This window comes from Populus trichocarpa, chromosome 12 (genome assembly GCF_000002775.5).
Source record: "Populus trichocarpa isolate Nisqually-1 chromosome 12, P.trichocarpa_v4.1, whole genome shotgun sequence".
In the NCBI taxonomy this organism is placed as follows: Eukaryota; Viridiplantae; Streptophyta; class Magnoliopsida; order Malpighiales; family Salicaceae; genus Populus; species Populus trichocarpa.
The window spans coordinates 9,564,324-9,579,798 of NC_037296.2; the positions used below are offsets into that span (position 1 = coordinate 9,564,324).

Here is a 15,475-nt window from a genome sequence, read left to right on the forward strand (position 1 = left end):
TAAAAATATAAAATTAATGTGTTTTTAGTATTTTTTAAATAATTTTAATATATTAATATAAAAAATAAAATAAAAAATAAAAATATTTAATATATTTTTAAATAAAAAAATATTTTTAAAAAATATCAATCTTTAAAATATCCACGTGCTCCAAAATATCAATCATGCACGAAGTACTTAGACTCCACACCTGCCACATCTAAAAAGAACCAGGAATGATTAAAAAACATATCATTCCTTCACCTAACGCTGAAGAAAGAAAGCAAAAAAACCCTAACATAAAAATACATATCTAACCTTTCCCATTTGTCCTTTCATCAGACCAGACCAGCTGCGCACAATCCACCAGCTCGAACCATCCGAGCCGCTCGAACCAGCCATGCCCCTCTCTACAAGCCGAGAGCCAACAATTGTATTGTCTAATCACCAACTACCACCTATTAGTATGGAAATATGGTACAATTCACATTTTTAAAATTTTATTTTTTATGTTTTTAAATATTTTTGATGTCTGAATATTAAAAATAATTTTTAAAAAAATTAAAAAAATTTATGTTAATATATTTTTAAATAAAAATAACTTTAAATTATTACCGCTATCATAATCTTAATCACACTCTAAATTTCTAAATCTATTTCAAAAACTAGGTATAACTCCAACTCCATTACTGATAATAAAATCACCAATTAAAAAACAACAATATCGACACAGTTTTATCCCTTTAATTAATCAATCAAAATTTTTTATGGTATTAAACAATAACAATACCTTAGAGATTGTTTGTATTTGTATTTTAAATTGTGTTTAAATACATTTCTAAGATACTTTTGACTTGAAAAATAATTAAATTAATATTTTTTATTATTTTTCAATAGCTTTGATATTTTGATATTAAAAATAAAAAAATTATTATGTATATTTTCAAGTAAAAAATACTTGAAAAACACCACGAACTATAATACAAAACACATTTAATTACTCAATTTCTTCATCAAATATTAAACCTTATATCACCCCCTCTTTCCCGTGTATGGGTGCCTATTTGTCACTCACCTGCCTTCCTTTTGCTTCCTCATCAGGGATGTTCATGGATAGGTTTGGTATCTATAATTATATTTATCTTAATTTATGATATTTTATAAATTATAAACTTGACTTATTAAAAAAATTTGAACCTAAATAAGTTGGATATATCAGGTTTAATTAAATTTTTTATAAATATTACAAATATCTTGAGTATATAAATTTATTTATTCATTCACGATTTAAAAAAAAAATTATACTTTCAAAAACATATAATTATTTATCTCTAATCAGAATTGATATTACAATGTGTTTTACTGTATCTCAAACATATACCTGACACTAAACATAAAAAGAAAATATATATTGAAATGAGATAAAAAAATGATACATATAAAAAAAAAAGAAAAAGAAAGAGAAGGATAACAAAATATTTATAAGTATTATAAAAAATGATACATGAGTTATACGGGTTAAATGATTTTTAAAAATCTTAACTCCATCTAATTTACAATATTAATTTATTTAATTTTTTAATCTATTATTGTTTGTAATATTTATATTAATTAACTTTGATGAGTTAAATCAGGGAGATAGTACAAATGTCACAAATGACTCGTTTTTTTTTTTTTTAACACCACTATTACTCACCTACTCTCTCCCAAGATTTCATCGCCGATCCCTCACCCACCCGTCATCGTCATCGTCATCGTCACCGGCACACCCAGTGAAATCCCCTCTTTACCCCCACTCACATTTCCTAGTAAGCCTGTCTCTTTACTCTATAGATCATAATAGTAATAATAATCATAGAAGGGACGCATTTTGCATATTCCATGCATCCTTTCTTTTTTGTGACGGACCATTAAAATTCCATGGGGAATAGAAAACGGCCTCTAACTTCTCGTACCAAACACCCTCCTTCACCGTCTGCGGCGGCGCCCACTGTGGCTTCCGATGAAACCGACCTCTATCCTTCTCCTAATTCGGTTTCTACAGAATCGGACGGTTCTTCAACAATCAAGCACGAATGTGACCGCGCCTTAAATGCTCTCCGTCGTGGAAACCACACAAAAGCCCTACGTATCATGAAGGATTCATGCGCTAAACACGGCGGCGACGCCTTAATCCACCGTGTTCATAGTACGGTGTGTGTTAAAGTTGCTTCAATAATCGACGACACTAACAGTAAGCAGCGGTATTTAAAGAACGCAATCGAAGCTGCTCGTAGAGCCGCGGAATTGTCTCCGAATTCGATCGAGTTCGCTCATTTCTATGCGAATTTACTGTATGAGGCCGCGAATGATGGGAAAGAGTATGAAGAGGTAATGAAAGAGTGTGACCGTGCTTTGAAAATTGAGAATCCGATTGATCCTGCGAAGGAGAGTTTGCAGGAGGAGAGTCAGCAGAAGATAGCTACTGCGGAAGGGAGGATTGCACATGTGCAAGGTGAGTTGAAAAATTTGCAGCAGAAGTCGAACATTGCTTCGATTTCTACTTGGATGAAGAATTTGGGGACTGGTGAGGAGATTAGGTTAATACCTATACGAAGAGCTACTGAAGATCCAATGGAAGTTAGGTTGGTGCAAACAAGGCGGCCAAATGAGATTAAGAAGGCTACTAAGACACAGGAAGAGAAGAGGAAAGAAATTGAAGTTAGGGTTGCTGCTGCGAGGTTGTTGCAGAAGTCGGAGATAGGTTTGGGACAGCGTGAGGGAGAGAGGAGTGATAAAGGAGTGGAGGTAACGCCTTGGAGTGATAGGAGAGGAGAGAGGAGGAAGAATGGGAGTAATGCAAGGAAGAATGGGACTAACACTGAGAGAAAGGATTGGGTTCGGTCCTATTGGAATTCGATGAGCTTGGAAATGAAGAGGGAGTTGTTGAAAATTAAGGTCAGTGATTTGAAGAGTTATTTTGTGTCATCAAAGAATGGATTGGCGAGTGATGTTTTGAATGAGGCGTTGGCTTGCAGCGAGGAGAATAAGAGCTGGAGGTTTTGGGTGTGTTGTCGATGCAATGAAAAGTTTGCGGACTCAGATAGTCACTTGCATCATGTTGTGCAAGAGCACATGAGGAGTCTTATGCCGAAGATGCAGGAGGTTTTGCCACAGAGTCCTGACAATGAGTGGATTGAAATGATTAACAGTTGCTCCTGGAAACCATTAGACATTTCCTCTGCGGTTAAGATGCTTTGGAATCGAGGGAAATGTCAGAATGGAGAACTTGTTGAGGATATTTGCTCAGAGAACCATAATGAGGACGGTGATGGTTGTTTCAAAGACGCATGGGATTCTTCTCCAGAGAAGGAAAATTTGAGGGATGGTTGTATTAGTTGTCCTGTGAGCAGCAGCAACTCCGGTAAAGTTTACAGTATTGAAGGTAAAGAATTTGATGGGAACCAACTGTCTATTGCATGCACTATTGAGAGCTGGCCTATTTCAGAGGATTCTGAGCGAGCAAAGCTCCTTGAAAAAATTCATGATGTATTTCAGGCACTTATTAGACATAAATATCTTGCTGCAAGCCATCTTAACAAGGTGATACAATTTACAGTGGATGAGCTACAGAGTCTTGCTACTGGTTCTCAACTTCTGAACCATGGTGTGGGCCAGACACCTATGTGCATTTGCTTTCTGGGAGCATTCCAGCTCAAAAAGATCCTCAAATTCTTACAGGAACTATCTCATTCTTGTGGTTTAGGCATGTCTCCTGAGAAAAGTAGCGTTGTAGATGACATGAATACTGGTGCTAAAGGTCCTGAAATAAAAGAGAATATTGTTCTTAATGATGATGCATCTTGTCTCTACTTGGATAAATGTTTATTGCCATTGGAATATGCTCCAAGAACATGTCCTGATGATGATGTCACCACAGCAACTTCAACTATTGTTGGCAATGGAGATGGGGTTCTACCTGCTGTTGATACTTTACTATCATGGATATTTGCAGGCCTTTCTAGCGGAGAGCAATTACAATCATGGATCCGTACAAAAGAAGAGAGAATGAATCAAGGGATGGAAATTCTCCAGACGCTTGAGAAGGAGTTTTACCATCTGCAGAGCCTTTATGAGAGGAAATGTGAACATTTAAGCTATGAGCAAGCATTGCAGGCCGTGGAGGATCTCTGTCTTGAAGAAGGTAAGAAGAGGGAAACTGACACGCTCTTTGAACTTAGAAGCTATGATTCTGTTCTTAGGCAGCGGAGAGAGAAGCTTGTTGAGAATGAGCATGATGCTCTGTTCTTTAGCAGTAGATTTGAGTTAGATGCTATATCAAATGTGTTAAAAGAAGCAGATACTCTGAATGTCAATCAATATGGGTACGAGGATACTTATGGTGGTATAACTTCTCAGTTTTGTGACTTGAAATCTGGTGAAGATGGTAATTGGAGAACCAAGGACCAAATGCATCAAGTGGAAACTTTCATAGAAATTGCTATCCAGCGACAGAAAGAACAGTTGTCAATAGAGGTCAGTATGTTAGTTCCACTTATTTAGTAAAAAAATATTGATAATGGTCCTTCCAACTTTACTCACTTTTATAGTGGTTCAGCTCAGCAAAATTGATGCCCAAATCATGCGGATTGTTACTGGAATGCAACAGTTGGAACTCAAGCTCGAGTCAGTTTCTGCCCTTGATTATCGATCAATCTTGCCACCTCTAGTGAAGTCATACATGAGGGTCTGTATTGAGCAGTGATGAATAGGGTGTTTCACATCTCTTTGAGCTGTATCTTTGCTTATTATTTTTGCTCTAATCTCTCTTTTGCAGGCACACTTGGAGGATCTAGCTGAGAAGGATGCCACAGAGAAGTCTAATGCTGCAGGAGAAGCTTTTTTGGCGGAGCTTGCCCTTGATTCCAAGAAGGGTACCCAGGGAAGAAGTGATATTTCAAGAAATACATTGGAGAAGGGGAAGGATAGGAGAAAGAACAAAGAGTATAAGAAAACCAAGGAATTGAAGGTTTCAAATTTCTCCTTATGGTTGTGTTTCATGCACTGCAGGCTTCTTCATAGTAGACAGACACAGTCCATTATGCAAGTCTAATGTGTTCTGCTTTGTAGGTTGCTGCTGCTAGCGAGCAGCACTTGCTTCAAGATGTGACTAATGAAAGGGGGTATGCTTTCTTATGTTTTGCTTTGCACCTCTAATTTGTGTTTCCACAATATGCGCTGCTGTTTTAATTTGCACCTTTTTTTTTAGTACTGATAATGCATACTGCATTTTTTATAATGTTTGATTCATTCCTCTCTGCAGTTCCTTTCCAGTTGCATCTGATGGTGACTATCCAGATTCTCAGTGTCATCTTTCCAGAAATGGTGATGACTTGAGACAACAGGAGGAAGAATTTAGATGGAAAATTGAGATTGAAGAGGAGGAAAGAATGCTTGAAGAATCTTTAAAGTATCAAAGACGAATAGAGAATGAGGCCAAACAGAAACATCTTGCTGAGCAACAGTACAAAAAATCTCATATAACTCTTCCAGAGAAGTTGTCTGGGGGAATATGCAATATTTGCTTTGATCCTGCTGCTGATTCCTGTGAGCCATTGGTAAGCATTAGTTTGAAATTTTCCCTTTCAAGATATTGTACAGGGATTGAAAATCAATATTAGTTCCATATCCTTTGGAAATGTGATTCTTGAATAGATAAACAGAGGTTATTCTAAGAGTTAGAATGCTGTGTTTAGGAAATTTCCATTAAATGTCAAATGGAACCTTATGACATTTCACTTTCAGGAACAGTTGACGCAGAAGAGTGGGTTCCCCAACAATTTAGAAGGCATGCCTATGACAACTGCCAGTGGTGGGTTAGCATTATACAATAGAGTTTCTGAATGAGGCTGGGGCTTGTGGTAATGTTCTTAAATGATTTTCATCGTCTTTATTTTGCAGAGCCATCTACTGGAGGAAATGTGGAGGGTGGTCCTTCTGATCGACGGCCAGGTAGGAAAAGTAGGAGGCAGAAAAGCTCCGCTAAATATGATGGAAAAAATCAACCCATGTCATGTGAAATGGAAAATATTGAAGTTGGAAGCAGTATGTGTTTATTCCCCATGATTAATTTTTGTTTTTATTCTTAATTAGGCTGTATCATGCATAGAAGCGTGCATTGCAATGGACTTCAATCTTCTATAGTGCTGTAATCATGGTTGTGGATTTAAGATTACCTAATGTGGGTAACACGTCATTTTTTTTGTCATCTAATTATGGTGATATCTTTTATTTCCCACTGCCCTTTCGACAACCCCACCCCACCCCGTTAACCAGCAGCTTTAATCCGTCTATTTCTCACTTAGATTTATTGTTTACTCCATCTTTTATTTAAATGACATTACATATAATACTTCCTGGACAGTAATTGAAATTAAATATTTTTAATCCAAGGACATATTACCCTTGGGATTCTGTGTCTAATTTTTTATTATGCAACACTTAATGATAATTGTAGTTGTTGTTAAAGTAAAGATGTGTTAAAACAAAATTGGCTCTGATGTTCATAGCTTAGTTTTTGCATATAAGGATGTTCCTGTCCCTGTATTTACTGTTCTATACTAGCCTTTTTTCATCTTCTGTATGGATGATTAAAATGTTTTGTGACAAGAGAACCATACTCGCACAGTGAACTCATTTACAAGAGAGTTGTTTGTTGAAGAACAAAGGCAAGTGAGTGAATCTACAAAATTTATAAATGAATAGACAATCTTCCAAATATTGCTCTATATAGAAAAAAGTTAGTATAGAGTTTGAATCTACCTATCAAAAGGCTGAGAGAGGAAATTCCTCCCCCTCAGAAGCCCTCTTGTTACGTTTCCTTACTTGAGCCAAAGAATCGTTGAAGTAATTGAAGAAGCCCCCCCCCCCTATATATTCTACCAGGCCCACACCTCTCCTTAGTTTTGCCATCCAATTGATCCCTGACACTGAAAAGACATGCTAGCATAATAGTCTGAGTGTGGTGCAAAAGGGAGTAGTGATCTCATTCAGCAGCATTTTCACAAAGGATGACATTGTGGGTATAGAAATGTTTAATCTTTATTTTTAATACCGTATTAGTAAAAACATTAGGTGGTGTTGATGGTATATTGCTCTCTTCCTGCATATCTCTGTGGAAAAACTGTTCTTGACTCATGATGTCATTACCAAATTAGTTTAAATTCCAACATAAAATTATGGTTTGTTGAATTGAGCTTTTTGGGAGGCTTCTAGTTTTGTAACTTTATGTGATATTTTCATATGAATGTTAAGTGTAGCATTTAAGTTTTGCAGTATCAATTGTATTACTTGTTTAACATTGCCTTCTGCTCAACTGCTCATGTGCATTGTCTGGGATTTACATTTTAATTATATTCTCCAGGATACCTTAGTTGTATGATGGTCGCTTTGGCCTCTCATTCTGGTTTGTTGTGTGCTGTTGTATTATGGTCTTCTTTACTTGCCTGTCAGCCATTAAACCTTAAGCTATTTTTTGGTTGATTCTCTACACGTTGAACCTAACATTACATGGGTTTCCATATGTGAAATCAGTTACTCCAAATTTGGGAGACAGTGCGACTAAGACTCTGAGACAGTTACAAGTAGAGGAGGATGATGAGGAAAGGTTTCAAGCTGACCTTGAAAGAGCCGTGCGCCAAAGCCTTGGTAAATTTCTCTTGATCCTTTGCTTGCTTTCATTGTACTTCACTACATTTTATAATTGCACATTTTTAACTATGCCAACTACATGGGCCCTAAGGGAACAAAATCAGTTTTCTTCATTCGATGCCTTTTGGCCCATGAAACCCCACTTCTCTATCAAAATTGCACTTTTCTATCTTCTTTAAGGTCTTTGAGCATTAATGAATTATCTATGCTTCTTTAAGGTTTTTGAGCATTATTGATATTTTTTGTATGATAGACAGTTCCTTAAGACATTTTCTGTCAAAATCTTCTGATATCTGGTATAAAAGGTCATTGTGCTATATTTTTTCTTTCCAGTTCTGTAAAATGTAATCTTTATTCATTTTCTTATTTAATGGCAAGTTCAGCCTTCTGTGCATAAAAAGATTAATTTGACTTGTGTTTCCTGTTTTGATCAACTAAATTGAAAATTTGTTTCCATTTGGGCAGTTTATCACCTGGGTTTACTGTCATCAAAGGTATTGTTGCGTATAGTTCTGCACCTAACCATCTATTTCAGGGTCGATTTATTTTGACAATAACAACAAGAAGCCTCAACAATGAAACCTAGAATGTCATGGAGGATGCCTATGCTGAAGGATGGGTTCCATCATCAGAACATAGATTCTCTTCATTTGTGTTAGTACTATATAGGCAGGAGGAATTGTGTCTCCAACAATTCATGTACATTTGACGTGTATGCACACACCACTGTGAAAAAGAGGCCAATAAAGCTTCCTCTGTGTATTTGGTTAATTCACTTAGTCAAATATTCAAGATTCTATATTGCTCACTTAACTAACTACCTGTTGAAAAGAGAACAGTTTCACATTTAATTTGCCCGCAACTGCCCGCCTGGGTGGGTTTCTGAGCATGCTACAAGTCTCGCTAGGAAGCTGGGATGTGGGTTACTTGATTAATTAAATAATTGCTTTGCTTGGGTACTGGACTTGACATTGCATTTATTATTATTATTATTATTATTATTATTATTATTATTATTATTTGTTGGCACTATACCTGTCAGGCTTAGAAAATCACGTGTTACATCATTTGAGGTGGTCACAATGAGCATTGAGGTCAAACGAATATCTTTGCATCTGACATAAAAGTATTTTGCACTGTTGTCTTACTCGATATCAAGCAATCCCCCATCTTACTGATTGAGAATCAAATGGGCTCTGACCTGGTCTTGAGATTGGTTGGCTGAGTTTGGTTGAATCATGCCAGGCAGCATTTGCCTTAGGCTATTGAATGCATTTACCAACATGGTCAAGACATAGTTTTCCTTTCCCTAGTCGCTGAAGTAAAGGTCCATTTATTTGTAACTCTATATCCATCTATTTGCATTGATCTTCAAGATACATTTCAAGCACATCAGAAGATACCCTTGATGTCATGTTTGAAAGCACTACAAACAATATATTCTGAACTTGATAATTGTCGTACTGTACCATATGAAGTTGCAACTGAAAATGTGGATGGAACTGATGTATTTGGCACTGGCTTGAAGAATGATATTGGTGAATACAATTGCTTCCTGAATGTTATCATACAGGTATTTTCTATACAACGACATCTTTGCTGTTTCACTATTCTATTTATATATTCTTCTCACTATTCCATTGGTGTATGCTTTTCATTTCACTATTCATTGCTCACCTGTTTCTTCTTGCTTCTTGTATAACTTCAGTCCTTGTGGCATTTAAGGCGGTTTCGAGATGAGTTCTTGAGTAGATCAAAATCAGAGCATGTTCATGTGGGAGATCCATGTGTTGTCTGTGCATTGTATGATATTCTTACTGCTATCAGCATGGCATCCACAGATACACGAAGGGAAGCGGTTGCTCCTACATCCCTCAGGATAGCTTTGAGCAATTTGTATCCTAATAGTAATTTCTTCCAGGAGGTGATTTTTTAAGATTTGTTTTTGTCCGCCTTGGTTTTCATATATTTCAGTGAACTGTGATTTTTCGTCATTCACTCTTCACAGTATATGAATTGATGTACGAGGATGTCTTTGCTGAGTTGGTCACAATCGAATTGCAGGGTCAGATGAATGATGCATCTGAAGTATTGGCTGTAATATTTGACTGCCTTCATCGAGCATTTACCACTGGTTTACATGGCTCTGATTCTGAATCAGTGGAATGTAGTGGCATGGAATCTTGGGAATGTACAAAAAAGAATGCTTGTATAGTGCACTCTCTTTTTGGAATGGACATTTCAGAACAAATGAATTGCCAGAGTTGTGGTGTGGAGTCCAGACATTTGAAGTACAATGCTTTCTTTCATAATATAAATGCCACTGCCCTCCGAACAATGAAGGTAATTGTTGCTGGTAAAAATATTTTACACAATCACTTATTTCTCCATGTTCAGAATTTTTTTTTCTAGGTGTATAGTCCATTATCTATTACCTTGTCCGTTGATTTTTTTCCTTTTTCCTTGCAGGTCATGTGTGCTGAAAGCTGTTTTGATGAACTTTTAAATCTTGTTGAAATGAATCACCAGTTAACTTGTGATCCCGAGGCTGGTGGTTGTGGGAAGCCCAATTACATCCATCACATTATGTCAACTCCACCACATGTTTTTACAACAGGTGAATGTTTTCCTGAATAGTTAAGAGATTTTTGCTTAGACAGAATGACAAGCTTGTGGAAACCCAAAATTAAGCAATTTTTTGGCATGCAGTTCTGGGCTGGAGAAAAACCTGTGAAAGCATTGATGATATAAAGGCAACATTGGCTGCTCTAAGTACTGAGATAGATATCAGTGTTTTTTATCGTGGTCTGGATCTGAAGAACATACGTAGCTTGGTTTCAGTGGTATGTAAAGTCATTCAGACCATTTATTCTGTTATCTTGATGAAGATATTGATATTAAAAACTTTGCATATGCTGTTAAATTAAGAAAGATTGGTTTGGCTGTTCTGTTAGTTATGTTGGAAGGAAAGGTGAGTTATCTATATGAGGGTGAAAAGATAAGCATTTACTGAAAGTGAGAAAATATTTAAGCACCAGTTTTCTAGGGACAACAGGAGAAACATATAAAAATCAAATACATCAAGTGGAAAAATGTGGAAACCTTAGGGTGTAGTTGAAAATCTCCCAATTTGTAGCAAGATTTCTAGAGAATATGTTTACCAATTGAAAATGACAATTGTTTTCCTGCAAACAAGTATTTTTTTTTTTCAGTTTTGTATTAAAATGAAAACTACCAAAAGTCATTTTCTGAATTCTCTTATTTAAAAACAAGGGCCCAGTTTTCATCTAATTTTTTTATATCCTTTCTTTGTGACACTTAAATGCAAACCAAATGATGCCTTGTTTTCTATTTTAGAAAACAAAAAAGAAAACTCATGGTTAGTATTTGTCTAGCAACAGGAAATTATCTTCCATCCCTATTTCCAATGAAAAATAGGAAACTGTGTTTATTTTTTTTTAATGGTTAAGAATTTTTTCACTACAAAAAGAAGAAAAATGTCAAGATCATAACTATTATTAGAAAATTCAAAGCATAATTTATAATAGTATCTTAATCTTTAACTAACTATAGTAGTATTACTTTTATTTCATTCAAATTAGAAATTATCATAAAAAAGTTGTACCTGTTAACTAAAGAAAAAGAATAGTATTTTATATTACACTTATAATAAAAAAAAAAATTTATGATATTAATCAAATATGTAAAAGAAAATAATTTTAATGTTTTATGTTGCTACAAGTGAATGTATATAAATGAAGGATATTATATCATTCTTCTTCAGTTTTTTTTTTTTGAAAAACGTTGTAAACTTTGTGAAGAAAAACCATAAGAAACATTAAAAATATGTTTTTAAAACTCAATGTAAATTTGAAAAATTAATTTTTTAGATGAGAAATATTGCATTTGAACAAAAAACTCCAGTTTTCTAGAAAATTGGTTTGTTTTTAAAGTGCACCATATGCCTTCATATTTTTGCATAGAGAAATAGTTTTAAACATATGAAAATTAGGAAGCTGTTTCACGAAAGTAACCACAGACAGATGTGCCTCATCAACTAAGAAATGAAACAAAATGAATGGCACATCCATGTAGGCTGTGCATTCTTATGGCAGTTGAACAATGAATCAAATTTAACGTTCTTTTATTGGGAACAAGGGAGAAAATTCTTAAAGAACTTGAAGTTTTTGAATCAGGGGGAATACGAGAAGAGCAGTAAAATTTATTTAATTGTTCTTTTTACTGGAACATTCCTGCTATGTTTGTTCATGTTATGGATGTCTGATTGGGTCATTGGTTGTTGGGATGCCAATTTGTACTTTATTCCGTTCCTCATGATCCTTTTAACTTCAGGTGTGCTACTACGGGCAACATTATCATTGCTTCGCCTATAGTCACGATCACAGTCAGTGGATTATGTATGATGACAAGACTGTCAAGGTACTTCTTCAATCATGTCTGGCCATTGTTATATCTGCTATCTTGTCTTACAATTATTCTTTCTATTAATAGGTAATTGGTAGCTGGACTGAGGTTCTTATCATGTGTGAAAAGGGACACTTGCAACCTCAAGTTCTGTTCTTTGAAGCTGGAAACTAGTGTTTAAAGAAGAATTTGAGGAATTATTTCTTGAACCACAGAGTATCAAGTTTACCATGGCTTGACATTTTTTTTGTTTATAGTGATGTTTTGCAACATCGACCCAGTACATCAGCAGTGGTATTGAAAGCATTAAATTTTGACACACAAGAGAATGGTGACGTATAATCAAGAGTTTTATGATACAATCAGGCGGTTTTGTAGGAGAAGCTTCATTTGCGGAGGGAAGAACCATGTATCAAGAGAGTTTTTTTCGCAACTTGACAAATCAAATAACAGAGGAGCTTGAAGGGTGCTTTTTGGCACCCTTGGATCTGAGAATTTTTGTCAGAGTAATTGGGGTTTCTGTCCATGGAACCTGGAGGGTGACTTGGTATAGAAAAAACAGTAATTGCTTGGAGCGAATGCATTGAAGGAGCGTATAGTGGCAAATACTGTCCAGTTGTAGGCAGAAACATATGCTGTGAAGGTTGAAAGGGGGGAATTTTGTTAATTAGGTTCGAACTTTAAGAAAATATAACCCCCCCTATGAAGAGTTTTTGTATAGATCACATCAGGGTCTTCATCTCCAAATCTGCAGCTTATGGTTACTGTTTATGACTGCTCGCTTGCTATATAATCTGATGGGGGGAAAAACGTGCCTTTCCTACTCTCACTTACTGAATTCATATGATTCTGCAGTATTTCTCTCGATTCTCTCTTTTTTTTTACGGAAATTCAACTGCACTGGGAATTTAGCAACTTACTAGTCTGGTCTCTGTTATTTTCTTTTTGTCTTATTGTCTTTTGGGGTTATTTTTAAAATCATGTACCGCTAAATGTTATTCCGTGAAAATCACACGAGGGAATTAGATAAAATATTGTAAGTTTATTACATTGACAAGGCTTAGATGTGAGGGCGGAAAAATGCAAAAAATGCTTGGACCATTTAAAACCTAGAAAGCATTATTGTTTTTTTTTTTTTATATATATATATATATATACAAACTAAGAACTTGGACTGTTATTCTTGAAGGTAATATTAGGGGTGTTTGTTTTCGAGGTAACTGATGTGTTTAGGAGAAATCAAAAAAAAATTAAACTATGCTTTTAAAATGTAGGATCTAGTTATATTTGTAGTTCAACTGCAAGTTTATAAAAGCAATTCATACATGTTTTCGAAGCTGATTTGAAAGCACAGTTGTCTCTCCATCGAGAATTTTTAAGAAAAGAAAAAAGAATCGTTGTAGAAAGTGAAAGTGATCAAAATAACTCGAGGCTATCTTTCCATTTAACCTCCCTTTTCTCTTTCTTTTCTTCTTGTGTAATTAGCTATGATTCTCCAAACCTTTTAGCCTTGGTAACAAGGCCATAATAGTTGGGAACCATCTACTAGATTTGATTGCCTTCAATCTTCTTCATTCTTCATTTTTTTAAATACATATTATTGTTTGTACTATTTGTTAATTTTGCTATTTTAAAAATAAGAGAGAAATTTGTGTTTTTTTTTTGTCATTTTATATACAATAACAATTCCAACCATAATTTTAACCAATATATTATAACGTGTTTTTGATCAAACAACAATTCAAACCACAATTTTAATTAAAAATATATTTTGTCTAGCCCAACCACAAGTAAAAGTGATTTTTTTAAAATTATTTTTTTTCAAATCACAACCATAAAAACTACTATAATATAATTTATTGTGTTTTGACCACAGGTTATGAAAAAAGCATTGTTAACATGCAAATTAATATATAAATTAGTTGTTATTTTTAGTAATTTAACATGCAACAACAATTTCAACCACAGTTTCAAATAAACACTTATTTTTTTTAGAAGTATTTTCAACCACAATTTTAACTGAATACCTATTTAAATCAAACACACCACAATAAAAAGTGCTTTTTGAAAACCAACTTTTTATTGTTGTTCGGTTAAATTTTCAACCACACTTTTAAAATGTGGGACCTAGTTATATTCATGGTTCATCCGTAAGTTTACAAGAAGCAGCTCATATATGTTTTTGAAGCTGATTTGAAAGCACAATTGTCTCTCCACCAACAACTTTTGAGAAAAGAAAAAAGAATCATTGTAAAAAGTGACCAAAATAACTCGAGATTATCTTTCCATTCAACCTCCCTTTTTCTCTTTCTTTCCTTCTTGTGTAATTAGCTATGGTCCTCCAAACCTTTTAGTCTTGGTTCCCATAAGTCTCCAAAAACAAATCTGTACACATAGGAAAAAAAAAAATCAATCCATGAAAACAAGGCCACAATAGTTAGGAATCCATCCACCAAATTTGTCTGCCTTCAATCTTTTTCAATTTTCATTTTTTAATATGGATTATTGTTTGTACTATTTGTTAATTTTGCTATTCAAAAATAAGAGAGAAATTTGTGTTCTTTTTGGTCATTTTAGGTACAACAACAATTCAAACCATAATTTTAACTAAACATATATTTTACCTAGCCCAACCACAAGTAAAAATGATTTTTTTAAAATGATTTTTTTCAAATCACAACCATAAAAGCTACCGCAATATAATTTATTGTGTTTTGACCACATGTTATGAAAAAGCATTGTTAACATGCAAATTAATATATAAATTAGTTGTTCTCTTTAGTAACTTAACATGCAATAATAACTTTAACCATAGTTTTAAACAAACACTTATTATTTGTTTTTTTTAGAAGTATTTTCAATCACAATTTTAACCAAATACCTATTTAAATCAAATACACTACAATAAAAAATGCCTTTTGAAAACCAATTTTTTTTTTTCAAATCACGACCACAAAAGTTACCACAAAAACAAAAACACTCATCATCTCAAAGTCTGCAACTGTACCTTCTTTATTTTTTCTACACCACTAAAGGATTTTCTAAGAATCTCCCATGTCTCTTTTAAAGTTTTTGCTAGAGTCACTTCATCAAGCCCTTGGTAAATTGTAAACAAGACTTTGTTATCTCACTTCCTAAATTCTTCAAGAATCGTTTTTTTAGCATTACTCAAGATGCCTTTGCTTTTGTTGATTTTGGTTTAGTATGTATCCATCTTCAATTAGTTCCCATAAATCTAAAGAACCCAAAAGAGCCATTACTTATCCTAGTTTCGATACCAAATTTGTTAGAGTTTTGTATAAAGAAAAAGGCATGACACTTTAAACATAATCTCTTTGAACTCTTGTTTATTAATAGCTTACATAAACAATACATATTACAT

The 15,475-nt window shown here is 34.4% G+C and overlaps 1 protein-coding gene across 5 annotated transcripts; it reads left to right on the forward strand.

Moving 5' to 3' along the window:
• The first annotated feature begins 1,653 nt into the window (after positions 1 to 1,653).
• LOC7484760 (uncharacterized) lies at positions 1,654 to 12,935 on the forward strand. 5 transcript variants are annotated; one of them, XM_024581803.2, is made up of 15 exons: positions 1,654 to 4,494; positions 4,577 to 4,705; positions 4,796 to 4,987; positions 5,089 to 5,141; positions 5,282 to 5,576; positions 5,764 to 5,830; positions 5,920 to 6,063; positions 7,552 to 7,665; positions 9,147 to 9,241; positions 9,377 to 9,592; positions 9,733 to 10,011; positions 10,138 to 10,285; positions 10,378 to 10,511; positions 12,022 to 12,108; positions 12,181 to 12,935. In XM_024581803.2, exons 1-15 carry the CDS (start codon positions 1,900 to 1,902, stop codon positions 12,265 to 12,267), a joined length of 4,635 nt encoding a protein of 1,544 aa, XP_024437571.2. In that variant the 5' UTR covers positions 1,654 to 1,899; the 3' UTR covers positions 12,268 to 12,935. The 5 variants fall into 5 exon arrangements, with proteins under 5 accessions (XP_024437571.2, XP_024437573.2, XP_024437572.2 ...); XM_024581805.2 differs by having other exon boundaries at positions 5,920 to 5,970; XM_024581804.2 differs by having other exon boundaries at positions 5,770 to 5,830.
• Positions 12,936 to 15,475: the final 2,540 nt, after the last annotated feature.

Excerpts from the sequence above, each read along its gene's own strand:
- LOC7484760 (XM_024581803.2), top strand. The coding sequence starts at position 1,900 with ATGGGGAATAGAAAACGGCCTCTAACTTCTCGTACCAAACACCCTCCT. Across the intron at positions 5,142-5,281 it reads GATGTGACTAATGAAAGGGG|TTCCTTTCCAGTTGCATCTG; the intron begins GTATGCTTTCTT and ends TCCTCTCTGCAG. Across the intron at positions 12,109-12,180 it reads ATGATGACAAGACTGTCAAG|GTAATTGGTAGCTGGACTGA; the intron begins GTACTTCTTCAA and ends TTCTATTAATAG.